The sequence below is a fragment of the Salmo trutta genome, chromosome 23 (genome assembly GCF_901001165.1).
Source record: "Salmo trutta chromosome 23, fSalTru1.1, whole genome shotgun sequence".
In the NCBI taxonomy this organism is placed as follows: Eukaryota; Metazoa; Chordata; class Actinopteri; order Salmoniformes; family Salmonidae; genus Salmo; species Salmo trutta.
In genome coordinates this window covers 4,402,574-4,429,362 of record NC_042979.1, presented here as the reverse complement: position 1 = coordinate 4,429,362, position 26,789 = coordinate 4,402,574, and the positions used below count along the sequence as shown (strand labels likewise).

At 43.1% G+C, this 26,789-nt stretch overlaps 3 protein-coding genes across 5 annotated transcripts in view; 1 reads left to right on the top strand and 2 right to left on the bottom strand.

Annotated features, from left to right (window-relative positions):
* The window catches only part of LOC115159121 (tyrosine-protein kinase JAK2), an 87,075-nt gene extending 71,133 nt beyond the window's left edge, over window positions 1-15,942 (top strand). For all 3 annotated transcript variants that reach the window (XM_029708558.1, XM_029708556.1, XM_029708557.1), the window contains 14 exons: window positions 666-787; window positions 1,068-1,202; window positions 3,571-3,658; window positions 6,584-6,711; window positions 7,252-7,390; window positions 7,884-8,035; window positions 8,505-8,655; window positions 8,923-9,056; window positions 13,036-13,225; window positions 13,464-13,588; window positions 13,902-14,074; window positions 14,391-14,508; window positions 14,601-14,714; window positions 15,576-15,942. In XM_029708558.1, the coding sequence (XP_029564418.1) occupies window positions 666-787; window positions 1,068-1,202; window positions 3,571-3,658; window positions 6,584-6,711; window positions 7,252-7,390; window positions 7,884-8,035; window positions 8,505-8,655; window positions 8,923-9,056; window positions 13,036-13,225; window positions 13,464-13,588; window positions 13,902-14,074; window positions 14,391-14,508; window positions 14,601-14,714; window positions 15,576-15,728 (1,922 nt within the window). In that variant the 3' untranslated portion in view covers window positions 15,729-15,942. The remainder of the gene's footprint in view (window positions 1-665; window positions 788-1,067; window positions 1,203-3,570; window positions 3,659-6,583; window positions 6,712-7,251; window positions 7,391-7,883; window positions 8,036-8,504; window positions 8,656-8,922; window positions 9,057-13,035; window positions 13,226-13,463; window positions 13,589-13,901; window positions 14,075-14,390; window positions 14,509-14,600; window positions 14,715-15,575) is intronic.
* A 3,965-nt stretch (window positions 15,943-19,907) lies between these two features.
* On the bottom strand, window positions 19,908-25,484 carry LOC115159119 (relaxin-3). Its single transcript, XM_029708554.1, has 2 exons — window positions 25,132-25,484; window positions 19,908-20,730 (listed from the first exon to the last, which is right to left on the bottom strand). Exons 1-2 carry the CDS (start codon window positions 25,307-25,309, stop codon window positions 20,348-20,350), a joined length of 561 nt encoding a protein of 186 aa, XP_029564414.1. The 5' UTR covers window positions 25,310-25,484; the 3' UTR covers window positions 19,908-20,347.
* Window positions 25,485-26,090: 606 nt separating this feature from the next.
* Window positions 26,091-26,789, bottom strand: part of plgrkt (plasminogen receptor, C-terminal lysine transmembrane protein) — a 28,389-nt gene continuing 27,690 nt past the window's right edge. The window contains exon 5 of the mRNA XM_029708555.1: window positions 26,091-26,775. Coding sequence (XP_029564415.1) covers window positions 26,648-26,775 — 128 coding nt within the window. The 3' untranslated portion in view covers window positions 26,091-26,647. The remainder of the gene's footprint in view (window positions 26,776-26,789) is intronic.

Genomic DNA, 26,789 nt, shown 5'->3' with positions numbered 1-26,789 from the left:
CCTCAGACTGGGGCGAAGGTTCACCTTCCAACAGGACAACGACCCTAATACTGAATACTTTCCAAAGTGCGATTTATATGAACAGATTCTAATAAGATTTCATGTTGCTAAAATGCTGTCGGGTCCACTTTGAATGCAACAATGTTTCACACACAGAAGTTATTTTCAAAGAGATGGCTAACAACTGCAAGTGCTGCAATAAAAAACACAGTTCCACTCACCAGATGATGATCATTTGAAACTTCTTGTTGAAAGTTATTCTTGAAAGGAAGAAGCTAACAAATTAGCAACAACATCGTCTTTGATACCTGCTGCAACCGCTGCAAACTAGCCGACAACAAAAGCTAGCTAGACTGTGGGAAAACTACTGCTCGCTATTGCGCCGTGACCTGTTTCCATACGTTTTTGTAAAAAACGGTCCCACCCATTAAGTCAAAATGTGATTGGGGACATTTGGTCTTGAATTGGACTTGCATTTTTCCGGTCTTGGCTCGGTCTCGAACCTCTTGTCCCCCTTCCGGTCTTGACTCACATACAAAAACAAAATGTATGTACCTCACTAGCTGCGTTCTACCCTACATTCACAGGAGTTACGGGGGAGACGAAGACAATCTTTTTATATACCCCTAACTCTACATGTTCATCTCTGTCCCATCTTCCTGCAGACAAGTCTAACCTGTTGGTCTGCAGGGGTAACCAGGGCGCTGAGGTACCTCCCTCCCCCTCCCTCCACAGACACATTAGCCAGATGGTGTTCCACAAGATACGCAAGGAGGACCTTGTCATCGTAAGATACCTCTCTCAATCACTCTTTTTTCTACCCATCTGTATTCCTCCTCACTCATTACTAAAATGAATAGCTCTGGTCAATTAGGTTGAGAGCTGAGGCCACTGGGTTCTGTACACACACACACACACACACACACACACACACACACACACACACACACACACACACACACACACACACACACACACAAAAAATACTTCTGAAGAGGTGATTGGGGGCAGTGACAGACCTGCCACTTAAGCACCAGGGAATTGATTGTGTTCCCTGTGTGTTACAGAAAGATAGTCTGGGTCAGGGAACGTTTACTAAGATCTTCTGTGGCGTGAGGAAGGAGCTTGGGGACTATGGAGAGATTCACCAGATGGACGTCATCGTCAAGATCCTGGACAAGGCCCATCGCAACTATTCCGAGGTTAGTTAAGAAAATGATTCTCACATCAGTAAGATATTAATCCTAACTTGGTCTTTGATTGAAATCAATGCATGAAAAAGGGAAAATTCGATTTAAATCCAAGTTAGGATTTGACCCTAAGAGAGCTGTGGTGTTAAGGAGCTAGTCTTTATTTGACTTGAATACAAGTCTGCATCCGTTTTTGAAAGCAGTGGTGTAAAGTACTTAAGTAAAAATACTTTCAAGTACTACTTACAGTTGAAGTCGGAAGTTTACATACACTTAGGTTGGAGACATTAAAACTCCACAAATGTCTTGTTCACAAACTATAGTTTTGGCAAGTCGGTTAGGACATCTACTTTGTACATGACAGATTATTTCACTTATAATTCACTGTATCACAATTCCAGTATGTCAAACGTTTTCATACACTAAGTTGACTGTGCCTTTAAACAGCTTGGAAAATTCCAGAAAATTATGTAATGGCTTTAGAAGCTTCTGATAGGCTAATTGACATAATTTGAGTCAGTTGGAGGTGTACCTATGGATGTATTTCATTGCTGTGGATGTATCTCTTTGCTTGACATCATGGGAAAATCTAAAGAAATCAGCCAAGACCTCAGCAAAAACTGGTTCATCCATGGGAGCAATTTCCAAACGCCTGAAGGTACCAAGTTCATCTTTACAAATAATGGTACGCAAGTATAAACACCATGGGACCACTCAGCCATTATACCACTCAGGAAGGAGACGCGTTCTTTCTCCTAGAGATGAACGTACTTTGGTGCGAAAAGTGCAAATCAATCCCAGAACAACAGCAAAGGACCTTGTGAAGATGCTGGAGGAAACAGGTACAAAAGTATTTATATCCACAGTAAAACGAGCCCTGTATCGACATAACCTGAAAGACCACTCAGCAAGGAAGAAGCCACTGCTCCATAAAAAAGCTATACTACGGTTTGCAACTGCACATGGGGACAAAGATTGTACTTCTTGGAGAAATGTCCTCTGGTCTGATAAAACCAAAATAGAACTGTTTGGCCATAATGACCATCGTTATGTTTGGAGGAAAAGGGGGGAGGCTTGCAAGCCGAAGAACACTATCCCAACCGTGAAGCACGGGAGTGGCAGCATCATGTTGTGGGGGTGCTTTGCTGCAGGAGGGACTAATGCACTTCACAAAATAGATGGCATCATGAGGCAGAAAATGTATGTGGATATATTGAAGCAACATCTCAAGACGTCAGTCAGGAAGTTAAAGCTTGGTCACAAATGGGTCTTCCAAATGGACAATAACACCAAGCATACTTCCAGAGTTGTGGCAAGATGTCTTAAGGACAACAAAGTCAAGGTATTGGAGTGGCCATCACAAAGCTCTGACCTCAATCCCATAGAGAATGTGTGGGCAGAACTGAAAAACCGTATGCTAGCAAGGAGGACTACAATCCTGACTCAGTTACACCAGCTCTGTCAGGAGGAATGGGCCAAAATTCACCCAACTTATTGTGGGAAGCTTGTGGAAGGCTACCCTAAACGTTTGACCCAAGTTAAACAATTTAAAGGCAATGCTACCAAATACTAATTGAGAGTTTGTAAACTGTTGACCCACTGGAAATGTGATGAAAGAATAAAAGCTGAAATAAATCATTCTCTCTACTATTATTCTGACATTTCTCATTCTTAAAATAAAGTGGTGATCCTAACTGACCTATAACAGGGATTTTTTTTACTAGGATTAAATGTCAGGAATTGTGAAAAACTGAGTTTAAATGTATTTGGCTAAGGTGTATGTAAACTTCAACTGTAAGTCGTTTTTTTTGGTGTCTGTACTTTACTGTTTATATTTTTGCCTACTTTTACTTCACTACATTCTTAAAGAAAATAAAGGACTTTTTACTCAGTGCATTTGCCCTGACACGCAAAAGTACTCGTTACACTTGGACAGGAAAATTGTCCAATTCACACACTTGTCAAGAGAACATCCCTGGTCATCCCTACTGCCTCTGATCTGGTGGACTCACTAACACACACATGCTTCATTTAGCAAATTATGTCTGAGTGTGCCCCTGGCTAAAGAAAAAAAGAATATTGTGCAGACTGGTTTGTCATTTGAAATGATTTTTAATTTTACTTTTGGTACTTAAGTATATTTTAGCAATTCCATTTACATTTGATACTTATGTATATTTAAAACCAAATACTTTTAGACTTTTACTCAAGTTGTATTTTACTGGGCGACTTTCACTTTTACTCAAGTATCTTTACTTTTACTCAAGTATGACAATTGGGTAGTTTTTCCACCACTGTTGAAAGGGACAAGAAAACGTTGTTTTGCCAATGGTATTTGTTCATTTGCTATGTTTGCATTTTCAAATGTGTCTGTCACCAGTCTTTCTTTGAAGCCGCCAGTATGATGAGCCAGCTGTCCCATAAGCACATGCTCCTCAACTATGGCGTGTGTGTCTGCGGGGAGGAAAGTAAGTGACATCCCACAATTCAGTTATACTGTTCCTCCCGCCTTTTCCTCTGATAGCCTACCTCTCCCTCCCAACCATAGCCCCTGAACTCTCCCTACCTCCCTGCCCTCTCTACAACAATGTTGACCTTTGTCTGTCTCTGCAGTCAGTGTCGTCTGTCTGAGGATCAGTGAAGGTGTCTATTATGATGGGATAAGGGTGTTTTTCTAATGGAGTCCTGCTGACGCAGGATTAAACATAACAGGGTCATGTTCATTACGTAACAGAACACAAATGTGTTTCGTATTGGACAAGTCCAGGTAGTCCCTCCCTTTTTTGTCAGTTTTCTTCCATTTGGTGCCTAATGAACATGAGCCTGGCCATATGGCCTGTGTTCTCTGTGGGTTAGCATCAGGGCCAGCATTGGTCACCACACTGTCTGTCTGGACTAAAAGGCTTACAGTAGCTGTGACCTGTGACTACTGAACGGGCTGATGCCCTGGGTTAATCCTATGATGTAATGACTGGAGCAGCCAGCTAGTGCATCAAGTGCTGGCTCAGCATATAAAGCAGGCCTTGCTCTATACAATGAGTGTACAAAACATTAGGAACACTTACCTTCTTTAGTATTACATTGTTATTGATTACTGCATTGTTGGGTTTAGTGCTTGCAAGAAAGGCAGTTCACTGTACTTGGGCATGTGACATTAATACTTAAAACCTAAGGATAGAAAGGATGGCCTTTTCCACATTATGTGGCATAAGAAACTCTTCCACATATACAAGGTGTACAATAAGTGTCTGTAGGCCACTATAAACTGAGTGTACAATCGTGGCCAAAAGTTGAATGACACAAATATTAATTTTCAGTCTGCTGCCTCAGTTTGTATGATGGGAATTGGCATATACTCCAGAATGTTATGAAGAGTGATCAGATGAATTGCAATTAATTGCCAAGTCCCTCTTAGCCATGCAATTGAACTGAATCCCCCAAAAACATTTCCACTGCATTTCAGCCCTGCATTTCAGCCCTGCATTTCAGTGATTCTCTCGTTAACACAGGTGTGAGTGTTGACGAGAACAAGGCTGGATCACTCTGTCATGCTGATTGAGTTCGAATAACAGACTGGAAGCTTCAAAAGGAGGGTGGTGCTTGGAATCATTGTTCTTCCTCTGTCAACCATGGTTACCTGGAAGGAAACACGTGCCGTCATCATTGCTTTGCACAAAAAGGGCTTCACAGGCAAGGATATTGCTGCCAGTAAGAGTGCACCTAAATCAACCATTTATCGGATCATCAAGAACTTCAAGGAGAGTGGTTCAATTGTTGTGAAGAAGGCTTCAGGGCGCCCAAGAAAGTCCAAGTGCCAGGACCGTCTCCTAAAGTTGATTCAGCTGCGGGATCGGGGCACCACCAGTACAGAGCTTGCTCAGGAATGGCAGCAGGCAGGTGTGAGTGCATCTGCAAACACAGTGAGGCGAAGACTTTTGGAGGATGGCCTGGTGTCAAGAAGGGCAGCAAAGAAGCCACTTCTCTCCAGGAAAAACATCAGGGACAGACTGATATTCTGCAAAAGGTACAGGGATTGGACTGCTGAGGACTGGGGTAAAGTCATTTTCTCTGATGAATCCCTTTTCCGATTGTTTGGGGCATCCGGAAAAAAGCTTGTCCGGAGAGGACAAGGTGAGCGCTACCATCAGTCCTGTGTCATGCCAACAGTAAAGCATCCTGAGACCATTCATGTGTGGGGTTGCTTCTCAGCCAAGGGAGTGGGCTCACTCACAATTTTGCCTAAAAACACAGCCATGAATAAAGAATGGTACCAACACATCCTCCGAGAACAACTTCTCCCAACCATCCAGGAACAGTTTGGTGACGAACAATGCCTTTTCCAGCATGATGGAGCACCTTGCCATAAGGCAAAAGTGATAACTAAGTGGGTCGGGGAGCAAAACAGGAAAATCCCCAGACCTTAATCCCATTGAGAACTTGTGGTCAATCCTCAAGAGGCGGGTGGACAAACAAAAACCCACAAATTCTGACAAACTCCAAGTATTGATTATGCAAGAATGGGCTGCCATCAGTCAGGATGTGGTCCAGAAGTTAATTGACAGCATGCCAGGGCGGTTTGCAGAGGTCTTGAAAAAGAAGGGTCAACACTGCAAATATTGACTCTGCATCAACTTCATGTAACCGCCAATAAAAGCCTTTGACACTTATGAAATGCTTGTAATTATACTTCAGTATTCCATAGTAACATCTGGCAAAAATATCTAAAGACATTGAGGCAGCAAACTTTGTGAAAGTTAATATTTGTGTCATTCTCAAAACTTTTGGCCACGACTGTACAAAACATTAAGAACACCTGCTTTTTCCATGACATCGACCGACCAGGTGAAATCTATATCCGTTATTGATGTCGCTTGTTAACTCCACTTCAATCAGTATAGATGAAGGGGAGGAGACAGGTTAAAGAAGGCGTTTTAAGCCTTGAGACATTTGAGACGTGGATTGTGTATGTGTGCAATTCAGAGGGGGAATGGGCAAGACAAAAGATTTAAGTGCCTTTGTATGGTAGTAGGTAACAGGCGCACCGGTTTGAGTCAAGAAGTTTACAGCTGCTAGGTTTTTCACGATTAACAGTTTCCCGTGTGTGTTAATGGTCCACCACCCAAAGGACATCCAACCAACTTGACACAACTGTGGGAAGCATTGGAGTCAACATGGGCCAGCATCCCTGTGGGTAGATAGAGATGGAGATTGGATGCTTTTACCCAACAGTCCTTATTAACCATAGAAGCTTGGAAATGGCTTGCCCTCATCGTGGCAATATGGAGTTCTATGGCAGTTTGAAGTCCCTTTTTTGTGCAATTTGGCACGTATCACTGGTATTGTGCTGCGGTAGTACAGCTGTGATTATTGAATTATAATCCTTTGCTTTTCAGACATGATGGTGCAGGAGTATGTGAAGTTTGGGTCCCTGGATACATACCTGAAGAAGAATAAGAGCTCTGTGAACATCACCTGGAAGCTAGAGGTGGCCAAGCAGCTAGCCTGGGCTATGCATTACCTGGTAAGACCAATCAATCAGTTGTACAGTAACACATTTTAAAAAGTTTCATTGCCACATACACCACATAGGTGCAAACAATGACCTAGTAAGACCCTAATCATCATCTGCTAGAAGGACCTCCGGGGTTCACACACAAAAAATGTATGCAATCACTGTAAATCGCTTCGGCTCAAAGTGTCCGCTATGTGACCTGGGTGGTCTAGCAGTCTGTGCCGCTGCCTACAACACACATACCAGCGTTGACGTGGGTTCGAATCTGACCCACAGTCCACTGTGAAGCTTGACGATTAGTTCACTATTTCAATCAGCTGTGTAGTGCTAGGGCAAAAATTTTACGTGCGCTCCTTGAGGACCGAGTTTAGGAAACCCTGGTCTACTGTATGCACACTCCTATCTTTCCCCCTTTCTCTCTCCTTTCTGTCCAATAAAACATATAAAATACAACTGTGTGTGTGTGTGTGTGTGTATATAGCACCATAATGGTATTACTTTTATTTGCAATCTGCCACAAAACTGTCTGTCATATTCTTTGTGTAACAGGAGGATAAGAACCTGATCCATGGAAACGTGTGTGCCAAGAACGTCCTGTTGATCCGAGAGGAGGACAAGAAGACTGGGAACCCTCCCTTCATCAAACTGAGTGACCCTGGAATCAGCATCACTGTCCTGCCCAAAGATGGTGAGCACCAGCTCTTGTATCAGTTATTACATAGATATACTAAGAAACCAAACAGGTCTTCCTAAGGCAGTGTTGATCCAATGTATTCACCGCGTATAAAATATTTCAATGGAAACAAATACTGCATTGTTAGAGGACACTCCTCTATTCGCCACCCCTCCTCTCTCCTCCACCAAGAGGAGATACTAGGAAATAAATCAAAAAGTGTTAACCATGCAGAAAGCTTGCAAAGGTAGAAACTCCAGACATTTTTCAAAGCACTTTTCTTTAAGTAATGTCGGCTATTTTTGTGGCTATTGCACAGTGGCAATGATAAAAACGAAAGAAAAACATATCCTTGAACATGTACAGTTCTTCTCTCTCCGATGCATTCTCAACCCACTCCTCGCTCCCTCTCAACCCTCACCCGAAGAACAGTAGGGTAAAGCTGACTACTTTATAGTCCATTGTCACAGGGAAACTCATCCTCCTCCTTCTTCTTTATAACCTCTAGTCTTGGTGGAGCGTATCCCCTGGGTGCCTCCAGAGTGTATAGAGGTGCCTAGACACCTGACTCTGGCCACGGATAAGTGGGCCTTCGGCACAACCCTGTGGGAGATCTGTAGTGGAGGAGACAAACCACTCAGCACACTGGACTGCTCCAAGGTAAAGACTGGGGGAGGTGTTGTTGTTGGGCAATTCATATTAATCACAGCAATGATAGTTCATTTAGTTTGAAAGCCATGTCCGAGCCAGAATGGCCCATAGGGCAGGAGCCTATCTCCTGTTTCTGTAGCATTGTTTGTATAGCACACTGTAAATTACACCGAAATATCAAGGTGGTTCACAAGCAGGAAATCAAATAAAAGGTAGGAAATGAAAAGCTTTTGAGCTGTGTAGGGTTTTGTTCCTCTGTTGTGTTATGTTTTGAGGGCCATAGTTTATGTGGTCGTCTGAAAATGTGTATAATGAATAAATCTATTATTGAAACCAACATGTTTTGGCATATATGTCTTCAAGGTATTTTCCTTGCTAGAAATACCTGTTCCATGAGGACAAGGAGAAGGGACATAGCGGATAATATTTAATGCCAACATTGTGTACTCGTTCTGATCTTTATTATCTCCCTCTGTAGAAACGCCTGTTCTATGAGGACCGCCACCAGCTACCTGCTCCGAAGTGGACAGAGCTGGCCAATCTCATCAACAGCTGTATGGACTATGAGCCGTCCATCCGACCTTCCTTCAGAGCTGTCATCAGAGACCTCAACAGCCTCTTCACTCCTGGTCAGTAGCCCTCTTGTCTTTCTACTGCTCTGCCGACAGACAAAGATGTAATTCTGGTCATTTTACTAAAACCTAATGATGTTCCAATGGCTCAGTGTGTTGAACCATGGTGCTGGCAACATTAGGATTGTGGGTTCGATTCTCGCATGGACTACTTATACTGAAAATAGGCGATGGGTCATTTTGGATAGCATATTATTATTTTTGTTTAGTTGATTTACAGAAGGTCTTGGTATTGATTGTGTTCCGTCCTGTCTCCTGTCCCAGACTATGAGTTGCTGGTGGAGAGTGACATGGTGCCCAACAGGACCAGAGGGTTTGGGTTCCCAGGGACTTTTGAGAACCAGGAGCCCGCTCTGTTTGAAGAGAGACATCTCATCTTCCTCAAGCAGCTGGGGAAGGTTAGATGCGCGCAACCACACACACACACTCTCTCTCTCTCTCTTCATTATGCTAGTTTATACACCGTCTGTGGTTGTAGTTTTCCCCCCTCTTTTGCGCCGTTACATTTCATTTTTACCTCGGTTTTCGCTAAATGAATTGATCAATCACTCACTAATCTCTTCTAGACAGACCACGTCAATATAAATGATACTGTAGATCAGGATGCGTGAGATAACTAACATCATTATTTTGGGTTCTTTGGACAAATCACGATTTTGCAGGTGTTAGCAACTTTAGAATTTCGGAAGGGGAGGGGACATTTGGCCCATAGACTTGCCCGTAACTTGCAAAGAGAGAGGGTAGAGCTTCGTCCTTCTGGTTCCCGGTCCTTCTCTTAACCCATATGGACCCAGAACACCTGACCAATTACATCGATCATCTGACCAATTACACAAGACTTAACCCTTGTGTTGTCTGAGTCAAAAATGACCCGCCACCATGTTTAACAGCAGAGAAAACCCCCTAAATTATATTTTTTCAACTTGAAATTTGTTGACTTTTCCTAAGCTGACCTCAACATTAGAAAAAGTGAAACATCGTCTTTGTTCATATTTCCATGAAAGCTGTACACCACCAGGGTACAAAGATTGTCTTAGGGTCATTTTTGACCCGGCAGTTATAAAATCATTTACACACACACACACACACACACACACACACACACACACACACACACACACAATGAGACATTGAGATTGTGTGCTACTGATTAAACAGACAAAACTAAAACTTTCTTGTGCATGTGCAGCAACTCCCCTCCACGACCTCACACATGACTCAAGTTCAGACAAAATAAAAACTATTTCAGACAAAATAATAATTTCTTGAAAGCATTGTTTACTAATGGGGAATGCAGTCAGAGGCTATAAAGGTGCTGCAGATGACAGTCCCCCCAGTTCTCTCTTTGCTGAAGCCATGAGTGCACGTTTCAGTGCCCAACAGGTCATAGATCAGATTTTTTCAGATCTAAGAGAACAGTGATTTAGAAGAGGAGGTATCTGAAGAAGAAGATGGGGAAGAATACAACCCAGAGCACGATGCATCATCTTCAGATGAAGAAGAAATCCCCCAAGCTGAAAGAGAGGCATTTTTTGTCAAAGAACAGCTAAATAACATGGTCTTTGTCACCATATGACAACCAGGGCAGGGTGGCAGCACAAAATGTCATAAGGATGACTCCAGGGCCCACAAGACATGCAGTTGCCCATGCACAGGACATCGCCTCAACAATCTACATGTTCATCACACCAGCCATTGAAAAAATCTTCCTGGAGATGACAAATTTGGAGGGTTTCTGTAAATATCAAGACAACTGGAAAAGGATGAGTTTGACCTACGCGCCTACATAGGGCTGCTAATCTTAGCGGGTGTGTATAGGTCCCGAGGCGAGGCTACATGTAGTCTCTGGGATGCGGAGTGGAAGGGTGATTTTCCGTGCCACGATGGCACTGAAAGTCTTTCACACTTTCTCAAGAAGGCTATGATTTGATAACCGTGAGTCAAGACCTGCAAGACGTGTGAGAGACAAACTGGCGGCCGTAAGAGAGGTCTGGGAGAAGTGGGTGGAGCGTCTGCCAAATGTCTACAACCCTGGGCCTGAAGTAACAGTGGATGAGGCCATACCTCTACAACCCTGGGCCTGAAGTAACAGTGGATGAGGCCATACCTCTACAACCCTGGGCCTGAAGTAACAGTGGATGAGGCCATACCTCTACAACCCTGGGCCTGAAGTAGCAGTGGATGAGGCCATACCTCTACAACCCTGGGCCTGAAGTAACAGTGGATGAGGCCATACCTCTACAACCCTGGGCCTGAAGTAACAGTGGATGAGGCCATACCTCTACAACCCTGGGCCTGAAGTAACAGTGGATGAGGCCATACCTCTACAACCCTGGGCCTGAGGTAACAGTGGATGAGGCCATACCTCTACAACCCTGGGCCTGAAGTAACAGTGGATGAGGCCATACCTCTACAACCCTGGGCCTGAAGTAACAGTGGATGAGGCCATACCTCTACAACCCTGGGCCTGAAGTAACAGTGGATGAGGCCATACCTCTACAACCCTGGGCCTGAAGTAACAGTGGATGAAGCCATACCTCTACAACCCTGGGCCTGAAGTAACAGTGGATGAGCAACTGGTTCCATTCAGAGGTACATTTTTATTTTTATTTCTCTAATGTAAGTGATTTTCACTGTTAATTTTATTATGTATTGCCGTAATATCATTGATTTATGTGATTGTTTTCTGTGACACTGATACAAATTACTGATAGTAATCTTATTTGTGAAAAGGTTGCTGTCCTTTCCGGCAGTATATGCCCAGCAAGCCAGCAAAGTATGGCATCAAGATATGGGTGGCCTGTGACGCACAATCCAGCTACGCTTGGAAGATGCAAGTCTACACAGGGAAGCCGACCAGTGGAGGCCCGGAGAAGAACCAGGGGATGCAGGTTGTGCTTGATGTGACAAATGGACTGAGGGGGCACAATGTCACGTGTGACAATTTCTTCACCTCTCGTGAACTCAGCCAGCAGCTCCTGAAGAGGAAGATCACCATGGCTGGCACAGTTAGAAAGAACAAGCCTGAGCTCCCTCCTGCACTCCTCGCAACAAGGGGGAGAGAGGCCTTCTCATCAAAGTTTGCCTTCACCTCCACCACCACTCAAATTTCTTACCTCCCAAAGAGGAACAAGAATGTGGTCCTCCTGAGCAAACTGCACAAAACGGCTGAGATCAGTGATCGTGAGGACCGGAAGCCAGCCATCATCCTGGACTACAACCACAACAAAGGAGGTGTGGACAACCTGGACAAGGTGATTGGAATTTACAGCTGCTAGAGGATGACTGCCCGCTGTCCCTTGGTCATCTTCCATAACATCATTGATGTGTCCTCATACAATGTCTCCGTGATATAGAACAAGATCAACCCTACCTGGATGGCTGATAAGCGGAACAAGAGGAGGGTGTTTCTGGAGCAGCTGGGAAAGGCACTTGTAACCCCACACATTCAAAGAAGGGAGAGCCTCCCACGCACAGCAGCGCTTGTGAAAGCTGTTCAGGGGGATGAATCGTGTCCTGATCCACCTGAGGCTGCAGCTGGGTCAGGCAAGAGGAGGAGTTGCCAATTCTGCCCCCCAGAGAAGGACTAAAACAAATACTATGTGCTGCACATGTGAGAAATACATCTGAAAAGTCCATTCACACACACTTGCATACTGTCCTACATGTGCTAATTAGAGTTGATTGATTTATGTTCTTCACGTTTTTGTTTTGTATCTATTATCTTATTTTCTTATTTATTGTTGTTGTTTATGCACCTTGTGGGTGGGGGCAATGGTTCAAAATATGGGAGAAGTCTAGTATTTTGTCGTTGAATTCCTCATTGTACAGTATATAAGAATGTATCACTATGTTGCCCCAAAAAGACTGTTATTGTTTCCCTTCAATAAAATGCATTCAAAACTACTTTCTGCACATTTCTGCTACTTTCTTTGGCTATGCAAGTTCTATCTCTTGCTAAAAAATGTATGTTTACACCTATGCAGTACCTTCAGCAATAATAATAATAAAACTCTACTTAGGTAAAGAAAACAATTATGACAGGTGAGTTGTAATAAAAACGAGTGGTGTCCACTGATTAAATGCAGTCTTTCTGCATTGTGAAGAGGGAAACCCCAGATATTCGCAAAGTTTGTGATGAATGACAGGTTATTTCTTCATGCAAGATAGATTTGGGGTTTAAAATTAAATTAAGCTGCTTTATTTTAGGGGTCTAGTGAAGGCGGGTAGTTTTTGACCTTTTGGACAAGTGGAGTATACAGAACGTTAAGACTACACAAGGGTTAAGTTCTGGGTTAACCGAGATGAATAACTCACACTCTCTCTCTCTCTCTCTCCCTCCCTCTCTTTCTGTCTGTCTCTCTCTTTCTCGCTCAGGGTAACTTTGGCAGTGTGGAGATGTGTAGGTACGATCCTCTGCTCGACAACACAGGGGAGGTGGTGGCAGTCAAGAAGCTGCAGCACAGCACAGCAGAACACCTCAGAGACTTTGAACGGGAGATTGAGATCCTCAAGTCCCTCCAGCATGATAACATCGTCAAGTACAAGGGAGTGTGCTACAGCGCTGGTGAGACCAGTATGTTTTTCTGCTGTTGAGCAAAGCGTGATGACCATAATCTTCTCTCGGTCGTTGTTCCTTGAATATGCAACTGTTGAAATGAATCATGCTACTATGTCCCAGCTTTGTACAGTACATGACCATCATAACAGGAACTTTCAATCACTGGAAATTAGTGCAAGCTAAGGTGTTGTAGTGCTATGCATCTGACTGCTGTGCTGTTTATTCAATTCTAACCATATCCTAGGTCGGAGGAACCTGCATCTGATCATGGAGTATCTCCCCCACGGCAGTCTGAGAGACTACCTCGTCAAGAACAAGGACCGATTCGACTACAAGAAGCTCCTGCTCTACGCCTCACAGATCTGCAAGGTACAGGACTGTTACAGCGCAGTACGTTGTAAGACTGTGCAAACACTTGAGAAAGATGATTGACCTTTTTTCAAGTCCTGCCCTCCCTATTTACTGTTGCGATGTCCAACAAACTTTTGCAGCGGAGAGCAATTTTCCATGAAAACCAATGGAGAAGAACCGACAAAAATGTTGTTAAACTCTGTTTTTACTACTTGATTAAGTTGAATGCAGACAGCCCCTTGCTCATCAGGAGATTGGTGTTTGTTACTGTGGACTGTCATTTTAATGACTTCACAGGAACTCACTGAACTCTACCTGTGTGCTCCTGCAGGGCATGGACTACCTGGCGACCAAGCGCTACATCCACAGAGACCTGGCCACCCGTAACATCCTGGTAGAGAGTGAGCTGAGGGTGAAGATAGGAGACTTTGGGCTCACCAAGGTCCTGCCTCAGGACAAGGACTACTACACCGTCAGAGAGCCGGGGGAGAGCCCCATCTTCTGGTGAGAAAAAATACCGCAACTTCTGTAACAGGCAGTGGGAGAATTGTGGTTACTACAGTAATCGAGTGTTACTGTTATTAATGAAGTTAGTCACAAATGAGCTCACTAATTGGCAAGCACCAAAATAGCAATCCTACAATTTGAAAAAAGATGTACTGTTTATTAATGTTGTATAAACTATTTTAACTAATGATTGACTGTATATTTTACTTAGATACCCTTTATAACCCCTTTTAAAGGGTCTCTTTTTAGATCATTGCTGTGTGTACGTTTTTATTTACATTTTGTAGGCTCATTTTGCTTCGTTGTGTTGAAGGTATGCCCCTGAGTCGCTGACTGAGAGCAAGTTCTCAGTGGGCTCTGACGTGTGGAGCTTTGGCGTGGTCTTATACGAGCTGTTCACCCACAGTGACAAGAACTGCAGTCCTCCATCCGTACGTCTCTGCACTCTCTTATTTTCCCTCTTCTACCTCACGCGATCCTTCTTCATCTTTATCACTTTTCTAACTCAACTGTCTCCCCCCAGGTGTTCATGGATAAGATGGGCCGTGACAAGCAGGGCCAGATGATAGTGTACCACCTCATTGATCTCCTGAAGAGAGGATACAGACTCCCTGCTCCCCAGGGCTGTCCTGAGGAGGTGAGGCTGACCGTCTGTTTTTTTTGTCTGTTTGTCTCTGTCTGTTTCTGTATCTTGTGTATATCTGATTGCCATCCAAACTTGAGCCTCCCTCAAAATCGTAAGGCAGCCTAAACAGAGAGCTCAGTAAATGTTTTACATATTTTATGTTTTTAGGTGGGTTTTTTTTAATAGTTTTTTTGAATCATCTTTTTAGTTTTTGATAAGTAATTGAGCTGTTGATTGGATATATCTGGTTGTTTTCACCCACGGAGTTGCAGGACTGATGACAGGATGACTTGTCAGGTTTAGCTAGCTGGCTAATATTTGCATTTTAAAAGATGCATTTCAACACCGGCTGCTTCTTGATCAGTGGTGACCTGACTGCAGTATGGAAATGGCAGCAAGATCGTACTGATGTGTGGTGGGCTTTTCTTGCTCTGTAGCAGCAGCAGAGGCATCACCCGAGTGGGTGACGTTAGTTGTGGTGTAATATACGAAGTCGGGGCTACGGAGAGGCTGAGCTGTGGACCACATCAGCGCCAGCAAGCCAATTGCGTCATTGTATTTCTATGGCGTCAACTGACATCACCATCATCTAACTCAGTTTAGGAGCCAGAGATCGCTGATCTGCTGAGGGAGTCCTGCTCTGTGTCTGTCAATGCCATCCTGTCCTTTGTTTTGTTATGTTATACTGTATGTGTAACCCAATTCTGCCTAGTAGGCTAGGTCTACTGTGTAGCTTACACATACTATGTTACGTTTTTGAACCATTTATTTAAGAGGACTTTTTTGTGTCATCCTCAATGATTTTAAATGCATTGTCCACTGGTGTGCTTGTATTGCGTTTTAAATGGTCAAATCTATCTATTTACCCCTCAGATCCACAACATGATGACAGAGTGCTGGAATGGTGACCCAGGTCTGCGGCCCACCTTCAAGACGTTAGCGCAGAGTGTGGACACGTTCCGGGACACAGTAAAGAGGGCTGAGGAACCCTTCCTGGAGGGCTCTGATGAAGGTGACCTGGCCTAGCCCACATGATCACCTTGTCCAGTAAGAAACGCACATTTTCATTTTCCATTGTAAAACGTTTTGCCACGGTGTGCCCTAATCAACACAACCCTGACGACGCCTTAACTCTCAAAGACTACGACAATGAAGTCACTTGAGCCAACGGTCTTCTGGAGCAGATAGGAGGAGCAAGCGGGGAGGATTACCAATGGCATTCTGGGAGAAATCACAAAAAGACAATATTGAAGTCTGTCTTTGCGTGCGAACCTATCCCTTTTTTCACTGATTTGGGGAAAGAAAATGACCACATGCTGCTGTTACTTTGCTGTCGTCTTTTCTCCATTCTGGGATGTTTTCACTGTGGCTATTATGACTTATTTTGGGCTCTGGCCTCAGACTCCAGCACAGGCAGAACACACTCCGCTGTTGTGTATGTTGATGCTAATGGCAGCACAGAAACACGTCAAGGATAGCAATACAGAAGACGTGCATTTAGTAAAGACATTAAGACTGTTCCACCTGCCTCCCTCCTCAACTCAAGTGGATTACGTCAAACCACTTTTCTCTTTGTCACAGTAATCCATATTGTGTTAATGTGCCATCATCTCACCTGCTGACCTCCATTGGAATATGAATGTGCACTTCTGCCGGATCAGTAGTACGTACAGTGAGGGGGGAAAAAGTATTTGATCCCCTGCTGATTTTGTACGTTTGCCCACTGACAAAGAAAGGATCAGTCTATAATTTTAATGGTAGGTTTATTTGAACAGTGTTTATTTGACAGAATAACAACAAAAAAATCCAGGAAAACGCATGTCAAAAATGTTAAAATTGATTTGCATTTTAATGAGGGAAATAAGTATTTGACCCCCTCTCAATCAGAAAGATTTCTGGCTCCCAGGTGTCTTTTATACAGGTAACGAGCTGAGATTAGGAGCACACACTTAAAGGGAGAAATCTCAGTTTGTGGACAGGTGTCTTTTATACAGGTAACAGAAGCAATCAATCAATCAGATTCCAAACTCTCCACCATGGCCAAGACCAAAGAGCTCTCCAAGGATGTCAGGGACAAGATTGTAGACCTACACAAGGCTGGAATGGGCTACAAGACCATCGCCAAGCAGCTTGGTGAGAAGGTGACAACAGTTGGTGTGATTATTCGCAAATGGAAGAAACACAAAAGAACTGTCAATCTCCATCGGCCTGGGGCTACATGCAAGATCTCACCTCGTGGAGTTGCAATGATCATGAGAACGGTGAGGAATCAGCCCAGAACTACACGGGAGGATCTTGTCAATGATCTCAAGGCAGCTGGGACCATAGTCACCAAGAAAACAATTGGTAACACACTATGCCGTGAAGGACTGAAATCCTGCAGCGCCCGCAAGGTCCCCCTGCTCGAAAGCACATATGCATGCCATCTGAAGTTTGTCAATGAACATCTGAATGACTCAGAGGACAACTGGTGAAAGTGTTGTGGTCAGATGAGACCAAAATGGAGCTCTTTGACATCAACTCGCCGTGTTTGGAGGAGGAGGAATGCTGCCAATAACACCATCCCCACCGTCAAACATGAAGGTGGAAACATTATGCTTTGGGGGTGTTTTTCTGCTAAGGGGACAGGACAACTTCACCGCATTAAAGGGACGATGGACGGGGCCATGTACCGTCAAATCTTGGGTGAGAACCTCCTTCCCTCAGCCAGGGCATTGAAAATGTGTCGTGGATGGGTATTCCAGCATGACACCAAAACACACGGCCAAGGCAACAAAGGAGTGGCTCAAGAAGAAGCACATTAAGGTCCTGGAGTGGCCTAGCCAGTCTCCAGACCTTAATCCCATAGAAAATCTGTGGGGGGAGCTGAAGGTTTGAGTTGCCAAACGTCAGCCTCGAAACCTTAATGACTTGGAGAAGATCTGCAAAGAGGAGTGGGACAAAATCCCTCCTGAGATGTGTGCAAACCTGGTGGCCAACTACAAGAAACGTCTGACCTCTGTGATTGCCAACAAGGGTTTTGCCACCAAGTACTAAGTCATGTTTTGCAGAGGGGTCAAATACTTATTTCCCTCATTATAATGCAAATCATTTTATAACATTTTTGACTTGCGTTTTTCTGGATTTTTGTTGTTGTTATTCTGTCTCTCACTGTTCAAATAAACCTACCATTAAAATTATAGACTGATAATTTCTTTGTCAGTGGGCAAACGTACAAAATCAGGAGGGGATCAAATACTTTTTTCCCCCACTGTATAAGAAAATGGACGAGACTGTTTTGTCTGTCTGTCCTTTTATTTTAGGTTGTTGTTATGGCAGCCGTGCTGAATGTCAAAACTTCGAAGGTTAAAGTGTTTTGAGTGAACATATTTGTTATTTTTCATAAAAAAAGCAATAATCTATGATCATGGCGAGGAAAGGGTTTTTATCATGTATTTATTTAATTGTTTTATACAAGCCAGTATTTACCTGTTTGCGAGTTGAACATAAGAGTTCTGGTTTTACATTTGAGTTATAATGCTTAGGCTAAATTGATTGTAAGATATCAGCTATTTTTCATCAAAGCAGTAATACAGTATTAAAGGGTATGTTATTGCAAAACTGGTCAGAAATTGATTTTGTTGCTTTAGTGGCATGTTTTATTTATTTGTGAGAGACAAAAGTTTAACTGTCATTTTATTTGGTTGTAATCATCCTCTTGAGTGGAAAGTTGGTGACAGTGGCTCTCATCTCCATCCACACCGTCAGCCCTCAAAAAAGGTCACTTGCACATGACAATTTGCACATACACACACGTGCACACCAGACCTCAAATACATGTGTATTTGAGTATCTGTTATTTCAATTACTTTTTTCTATGTATTTGAGAATTTTCTAAATACACAGAACAAAACGATGACTTATTCACAACTTTCCTGGAACACCATTTGAACCCCTTTTCAAATATATTTGCACCAAACATATTTCAAATGCCCTCAAATACTTTGCTGCTCCATGTCCAACGAGCTTTTAGAAACTGTTTTTAAAAAAAAAAAATAATAATTAAATGTAACATGGCATCTTGTCCCTCTATCACGAGACACCAATGTAAAGTATGGGCTTCATATTGCGATTAATAAGTCAAATGAGACCTGCATAGCTTCGATTTCAAACGAAACTTAAGTACATTCACAACTATTTTCAAGTGGACACCAAATAATTCAAATATTTATTGGAAAACACTGTCTTTCAAATGCTTCCAATGATATGTATTTTAAGTAATTGTAAATACATGCAAATCTTTCCAAATAGTATTTTTTAAATACATTCCAATATTCAACTACTTATTCTTTCAAATTAAGATGCTCTAAATACTTGTTTTGAAATGTATTGAAAAGTAATTGCACAAATGCACGCACACACACACCGCAGAGAAACTTGTATCTATTTCATGCGCTGACTGGTGACTTAAAACCATTGTCAAATACTCAGGTATAGTAGGCCTACAGTCAGGAATGGTCTCCCACGGAGAAAACTGTGGTGATTTGTTGTGATTGCTTTGAGGCTAAATGGGGAAGGATCCTCATAAACCAGTGAGTCCCTGTTAAAACGAGCTGTGTGAAATCCCTCTCAAGGTACACCTTGGTAGTGGTGGTGATAGTAAGTGTAACTAATGTTCTGTGGAAGTATGGTAGTCATTGCAATAACCGTTATTGTGTCTGGTGGATCCTCTTGTCCTCATGGCTGACTTAACACAACTGTTACCGTTTCCATGGCAAACCAGGAGAGTATTGAAGAAGAAAAAAAAAAGCTAATAAGGGAAAATAAGAGCTTATTTTTCCTTATTACCTGACTGTTACCATGGCGTCAGCTACAGTAAACATTGAGTAAGGGCTAACAATAATGTGGTTTTACCCCAGGTAGAATGCAGACATGAAATGATTTATTTTTGATGAACCTAATAAATACCAATATGTTCTTTACCATGCATTATTATATAGATAGCACATTTTTTGCTTTTCCATTAAGTGGATGAGACATTTCGACGTAGACAAAATGTGATTTCCAAAATATACTTTATATTGATATTCAACAAGTTTGACATTTACATACACTTAACATATGTTCACAGTATTTCAATGGGGTATTCTTGGTGGGTGTAAGGGGGGGATGCATTTTTCAAGTCATTCAAACAATTGTATTTCTCAGGGAAGTGCATAGGTGCTCTTGCTTCAGTAATTCATTTAATGATGAAACAACATTTGAGCAATACATTTATTTGCAAACTATTTGCCTTACACATTATACAGAAAAACGTACAAAGCCATTTAAACAGCTAGCCCAGCATTTCCCAAACCTGGTCCTCTAGACCCTAAGGGGTGCACATTTAGTTTTTTGGCCTAACACTTCCCAACTGATTTAAATGATCAAAGCTTGATGATTAGTTGAATTAGCTGTGTAGTGCTAGGGCACTCCTTGGGGTCCCGAGGACCGAGTTTGGGAAATCCTGAGCCAGCCTGTGTTGAAATTTCTCCCATCAACAATCTAATTTAACAATGAAAAGAAAACGGCTACCTATCACCCACACTCCAATAACACAGAGAGGAGGTGGTCAGATAAACCCAGGCTAGGGCAGCTCCACCATCCTGTTGCCCACTGCCCCAGTCTCAGCACAGACGCCGAATGTCATTCTTAGTGCAGCCCTGGTTGCAGCACATGCCAGCTACGCCCAAGGAAACGTTCCTCTTTCGCCTGTTGCGGCGTTGCCAATTGATGCTTGGGCTCCTGGCCAGCTCTCCGGCTCCCCCCACTCCTCCCAACACCACTGCATGATTCTGGAGCTCTTCACTGGGGTCGAGGTTGGCCGCTGACCCCCTATGGTCCCCCACTCCACCCAGGAGTGAGAGGAGTTCAGCCAGGGAGGTGGGGGGTGAGGAGGAGAGCTGGAGAGAGTGGTCTGCTACTGCGGCCTGGTCCAGACCATGAGGCCAGTTGAGTCTGCTGTCCTCGCCCTCTCTGACATCACTGTGGGAGCTGGAATGGAGGAGATCTGGAAGAGGTCAGAGCATGGGGGGGGACAGTCAGTAGGGGTGAGAACACCTTGCATTCACATTTGGTTATCATCCGAAGAAGATGAGCCGATAACTATCTGATCAAGTATTGTTGCTTCTACACATGGTTTTAAAATGTCTCCTATCTGCCGACTGCATCTGCATTGTGACCAGATTCTGGTCCCTCCCTGTATGCAAACTAATCCAACTTGCCTTGGATCTTCCCTTATGACACAAGCTGTGTAAATCAACAGGGAAAAAAGCATACTTTATACTCAATAGTTATACTGTCATCATTACGGCCTATTTTTTTTGTTAACCAACAATTTAATACTGGGCTTAATAGTGTCCCGATAATCTCGTCAGCTCATGCGCTTTGTTTTATTCCAAATGATTTGTAATTGCGGAAGTGGCCTCGCTCATGCTTACAGAAAGTTATGCGCCTTTACGAATCAGTTTGGACATCTTCTGCACTTTATTGCTAGCTATTAGTCTGGAAAATGCTTAAAAGATTCACAGAATATAATAGAACAGAATTCAATAAAGATTTTGCGTTAGCCGATACTAGACCTAAACAGTTCTACCAAAGGAACAGAAATGTAACATGCTGGAAGAAGGACTGTGGTTTCTTCCAGATAATTGATCAGTGATAATTCTGAAATGGAGTCACTTTCACTCAGAGGGTTGATAGACTGATATAGGCCTACTACAAATGTGTTGGGGATGATGTGGCGAACTATGATGGAGAAGAGCACAGTGCCTGACAAGTGTATGGCAAGGTACATTACATGACCAAAGGTATGTGGCCACCTGCTCGTCGGACATCCCAAAATCATGGGCATTAATATGGAGTTGCCCCCCCCCCCTTCCTGCGATATCAGCCTCCACTATTCTGGGAAGGCTTTCCACTCAATGTTGGAACATTGCTTCTATTCAGCCACAAGAACATTAGTGAGGTCAGGCACTGATGTTGGGCGATTAGGCCTGGCTCGTAGTCGGTGTTCCAATTCATCCCAAAAGTGTTCAATGGGGTTGAGGTCAGGGCTCTGTGTAGGCCAGTCAAGTTCTTCCACAACGGTCTCGACAAACCATTTCTGTATGGACCTCGCTTTGTGCATGGGGGCATTGTCATGCTGAAACAGGAAAGGGCCTTCCCCAAACTGTTGCCACACAGTTGGAAGCACAGAATCGTCTAGTCTGTCATCATATGCTGTAGCATTAAGATTTCCCTTCACTGGAACTAAGGGTCCTAGCCCGAAACATGAAAAACAGCCCCAGACCATTTTTCCTCCTCCACCAAACTTTACAGTTGGCACTATGCATTCGGGCAGGTATTGTTTTCCTGGCATCCACCAAACCCAGATTCGTCCATCGGACTGCCAGATGGTGAAGCGTGATTCATCAATCCAGAGAAGCATTTCCACTGCTCCAGAGTCCAATAGTGGCGAGCTTCACACCACTCCAGCCGATGCTGGGCATTGCACATGGTGATCTTAGGCTAGTGTGTGGCTGCTCAGCCATGGCAAGCCATTTCATGATGCTCCCGACTAATAGTTATTGTACTGACCTTGCTTGCAAAGGCAGTTTGGAAATTGGTAGTGAGTGCTGCAACTGAGGAAAGACCATTTTTACGCACTTCAGCACTCGGCGGTCCTGTTCTGTGAGCTTGTGTGGCCTACCACTTCACGGCTGAGCCATTGTTGCTCCTAGACATTTCTACTTTACGATAACAGTACCTATTTGACCGGGGCAGCTCTAACACCTGTCAGCAACAGGTGTGGCTGAAATAGCCAAATCCACTAATTTGAAGGGGTGTCCACATATTTTTGTATATATAGTGTATATTTTGTTGGCCTAATTTTCCACCTGTAGGCTACCTTTAGAGCCAGAGTGGATTTTTATACAATTCCCATAGACAAGCCACTGTATTATATACTGGACAAACACAACATGTAGTGTTGGTCCCATGTTTCATGAGCTGAAATAAAAGATCACAGAACCTTTCCATACACACAAAATGATTATTTCTCTCAAATTTTGCACACAAATTTGTTTACATCCCTGTTAGTGAGCGTTTCTCCTTTGCCAAGATAATCCATCCACTTGACAGGTGTGGCATATCAAGAAGCTGATTAAACTGCATGATCATTACACACGTGCACCTTGTGCTGGGTTCAATAAAAGGCCACTCTAAAATGTGCAGTTTTGCCACACAACACAATGCCACAGATGTCTCAAGTTTTGAGGGAGTGCAATTGGCATGCTGACTGCAGGAATGTCCACTAGAACTGTTGCCAGAGAATTGTATGTTCATTTCTCTACCATAAGCCGCCTCCAACATCGTTTTAGAGAATTTGGCAGTACATTCAACCGGCCTCACCACCACCAGACCATGTGTAACCACGCCAGCCCAGGACATCCACATCTGGCTTCTTCACCTGAGACCAGCCACTCGGACAGCTGATGAAACTGAGGAGTATTTCTGTCTGTAATAAAGCCCTTTTGTGTGGGGAAAAACTCATTCTGATTGGCTGGGCCTTGCTCCATGGTGGGTGGGCCTATGATCTCCCTGCCCAGTCATGTGAAATACATCGATTAGGGCCTAATAACTTTATTTCAATGGACTGATACACTTTATTTAAGGAAAACTCAATAAAATCGTTATTTGTTGCATGTTGCGTTTATATTTTCGTTCAGTATAAATACCACTTTTTTTTCATATCTGATAATAGCAACATGAATTAGGGCTCTGTTCAATCTGTAACGATGAAGCGTTACAAGATTCCGCTATAGCCTATAAATGTAAAGGTAATTTCAGAATGAGCCGATATAAGTAGCGTCTACTGCGAATGCAGTTTCAGCTGGAACATTCATTTTACATTTCAACCACGCTGCAAAGCTGCATTTCCGAGATGCGGTTTGAATACAGCCCTTTGACTTTTCTAATTACAAAAATGTTTATAAAACGGTCAGCATTTCATTATCTCCATCATCCACAGCGCTGTCCAGAGTTAACGGTGGGGGTGGGATCATGGGATGGCCACAATACTGCATCCAGCTCCGAATAAAAATGGGCTCTGGGTTAACCCGTTCCCACTCCTGCTATTACAGTCATTGACCTTTAAGATGTTTTCAAATATTTGATGTTGCGCTGGCATTGGACATGTGAACCCTTTTTCATGTATTCGGGACGATATCTTCGTTAACACGTATAGAAATAAAGATATTATCAAATGTCGATTGGACTATGGCATCCGACCACAGTACCAGAAGGCACTTGGTTTCTATTGAAGACCATGATCTTAATTCTGGAGGATTTGTAGAGGTAACCTATCGTTGTCCCTACTTACTGGCCAGTGTGATGTATTTTATGAGGGCGGGACAACCGTGAAATTGGCCAAATTTACAGGCTATGCTTTTGTTGTCAGGATTTGTTTACACTTCAAGAATATCCTTACAAGATGCGTCTTGGCTACCTCCGGAGGTGGTCAGAAAGATCTCAAAATCAGTTCACAATGAATATTTTGATTTGTCTATAGGCCTGCCTGTCGACAAATGTGGGCACACGGAGAATGTGAACAAGATACGTATTTTAGAACCAGGTATAAAAGAGGCTAGTGAGACACTCATTATTTTAAAAAAAAGATCTACACTTTAATGCATTGACTCATGTGAATACCGGTACACAAACTGTAAAAGTGAATACATACAATGAGTGAAAATCCACCAAAATATAACATGCTGGGTTCTTTTTTTAATTCCAACAAGTTCCACCGTGTCAAGACACCCTAACAATTCATTTCAGTAAAAACCAGAGGTTCACTGTTACTGCACGGATAGCTATGACGCTCAGAAACCGTGCAGAGTACATTGCAGGTCCACCGTGCTAATAATCGAGAGCGCTCTGAACAACTTTTACATAGGAAATTACAAAATAATGTTGGGTCGCTTAGGTTGATTGCGTTTCAATTAGTATACTTCTTAGTAATCAGTCCAACAGGGTACCATATTTCTACAGAGGAAAAAGCAGCGCTCCCTATTTTCTAATTCTCTAACCAATAAACTGTCGGTGGTTCTGAAGTAGGCTACCACTATCCATCGTTCTCTGGGACAGAATTGACCAAATGTACCAACATCTTGATTGAATAGATGCGCTTTTCTTTAAAAACCTAGACTGCAACTTTGGATTTTTTGACCATAGCTTGTATCTTTTAAAATAGAAAATAAGACGAGTAGGCCTATCAAAACGATTAAATGCGGTGCCCAAGTCACATGAGATTTACACAATTAATAGGCTATAACAACGTCTTACTGCAGCTGCGGAGAAAAGTACAAGTTTGACCAGTTCAACATCATCGACAAGTGTTTGCACTAAGAACCTTAATGATGTAGCTACTTACCCAAGTCTTCGTCTAAGGACCGTTTCCAACGGGACCCGCCGCACGTGAAGATAACCGCTCTTATAAACTCTCTGCCGCACAGTTTCATCCCATTGTCTCTCGATAGGCTTTGAGTGCTTGCACACATTAACAAAGTACCAACACACACAAGGATGACAAAAGAAAGCTTTGGTAGCATTTTCAGTTAAGTAGAGCTGGTTTCCTTGTGAGAGATTAACTAGTCACCCTATAGTGTGTGTTGTGAGCTTCTTGAGGTGCTATGCTGTTCTGTGAGTCCAAGTTCTCTTGTCAATGTAGACTTCAATAGGTACCTCTCACTATCCCGTGATGCTTCTTGTGGTCTGTTTGCTACTGGTCCTTCTTTTATAGTCACTAACCCCACACCATTACCATCCTGGGTGTGAGTCATATTACTCTACACTCCATCCACCTCTGCCTGATAACAACCCCCAATTGCTCGCATGCACACAGGCATGCAACAGTGTTTAGGAGTGGGGGGTGCTTACATTTTTTGGTGAGCTGCTGATGGCTATGTTTTGTTCCCCCCCAATATTTTTGGTACAATTTGAAATTCGGATTCATCAGGGGGTGCTGCAACATGCTCAGCACCCCTACTTCCCTAGCCACATGTGCATGCTCTCTCTCTCATACAAAGAATGTGTAGAACATGATTCCAGACACATTTTAGATAATTCATGTTTTTTTTATTTTATGTATTCTGGGTATAAATTCATTCATGTAGCAGAATTACAGTGAAATGTCACTGTTCAGATTTGGTGTTTGGAAACAGCTCAGAGCTATACACTCAAGACTGCTTCCAATCAAATCTTCATCTGCAATAATCTGTTTGTAAATGATGACCTGCACTGTGATAGCAGAAAATTAAGAATTTCTGTGGAAATTGATAGATTTTTTTTTCTATTCCAGAAATTAAACTTTGTCATGAAATATCCACATGGTCCTGTGTACAGACAATCATATTTTATTAGTAGTATCATCGGCAGTCGACTTTTCTTTTACAATGGCAATTCATTTTTTTATACAACGTTTACAAACTTTTGACAGTAGTCCAGGGCTGAGTAGTGACTGCTTACCATTAATCTTAGGCATTTGAACTGCAACTGGTGAGCAATTGAAGTCCATTTTAATGTGGCCACAAATTCTAAGGCTTAAATGGAACTAACCCATTTTCCATTAAATATATATCTGAACACCATTGGTGTAGATAATTCTAAAACAAGGCAGATTTTGATCACAACAGTCATTCCTAGGTCAGCTCAATAATGGCTGGCTGTATAATTTCGCATTCATGTGCCATCGGAAACGCTAAAATATCTAACTAGGTACTTGCATTTACTGAGTTTCCGATCATTTCGATAGCATGTGAACACAGCTTAACTCTGTGGTGAAGACCTGATGAACATTGATCTTGGGGATTGAGGAGCATCACTCACTCACTTCCAGGGGTGGAGATCAGAGGGGTGTGACACTGGACAACACACCCACCATGACGGTGTCATTTCTCAAACAGGGAGCCGAGGGCGGCCTTGGCTCTTCTTGCCTTCTCAATGCTCTCGAAGTTGGGCACACCGTGTGGAAGGTCCAATCGGTCGTGTTCTGCGACCATGATGCTCTCCGCCTCCCCTGGGGACCCACGC

What these genes read in the sequence shown, in the direction of transcription:
- LOC115159119 (XM_029708554.1), bottom strand. Translation starts at nt 25,309, where the DNA reads ATGCTACCAAAGCTTTCTTTTGTCATCCTTGTGTGTGTTGGTACTTTG. An exon ending in GTCCTTAGACGAAGACTTGG is followed by an intron (nt 20,731 to 25,131) that starts GTAAGTAGCTAC and finishes GACCTCTTCCAG; the next exon opens with ATCTCCTCCATTCCAGCTCC.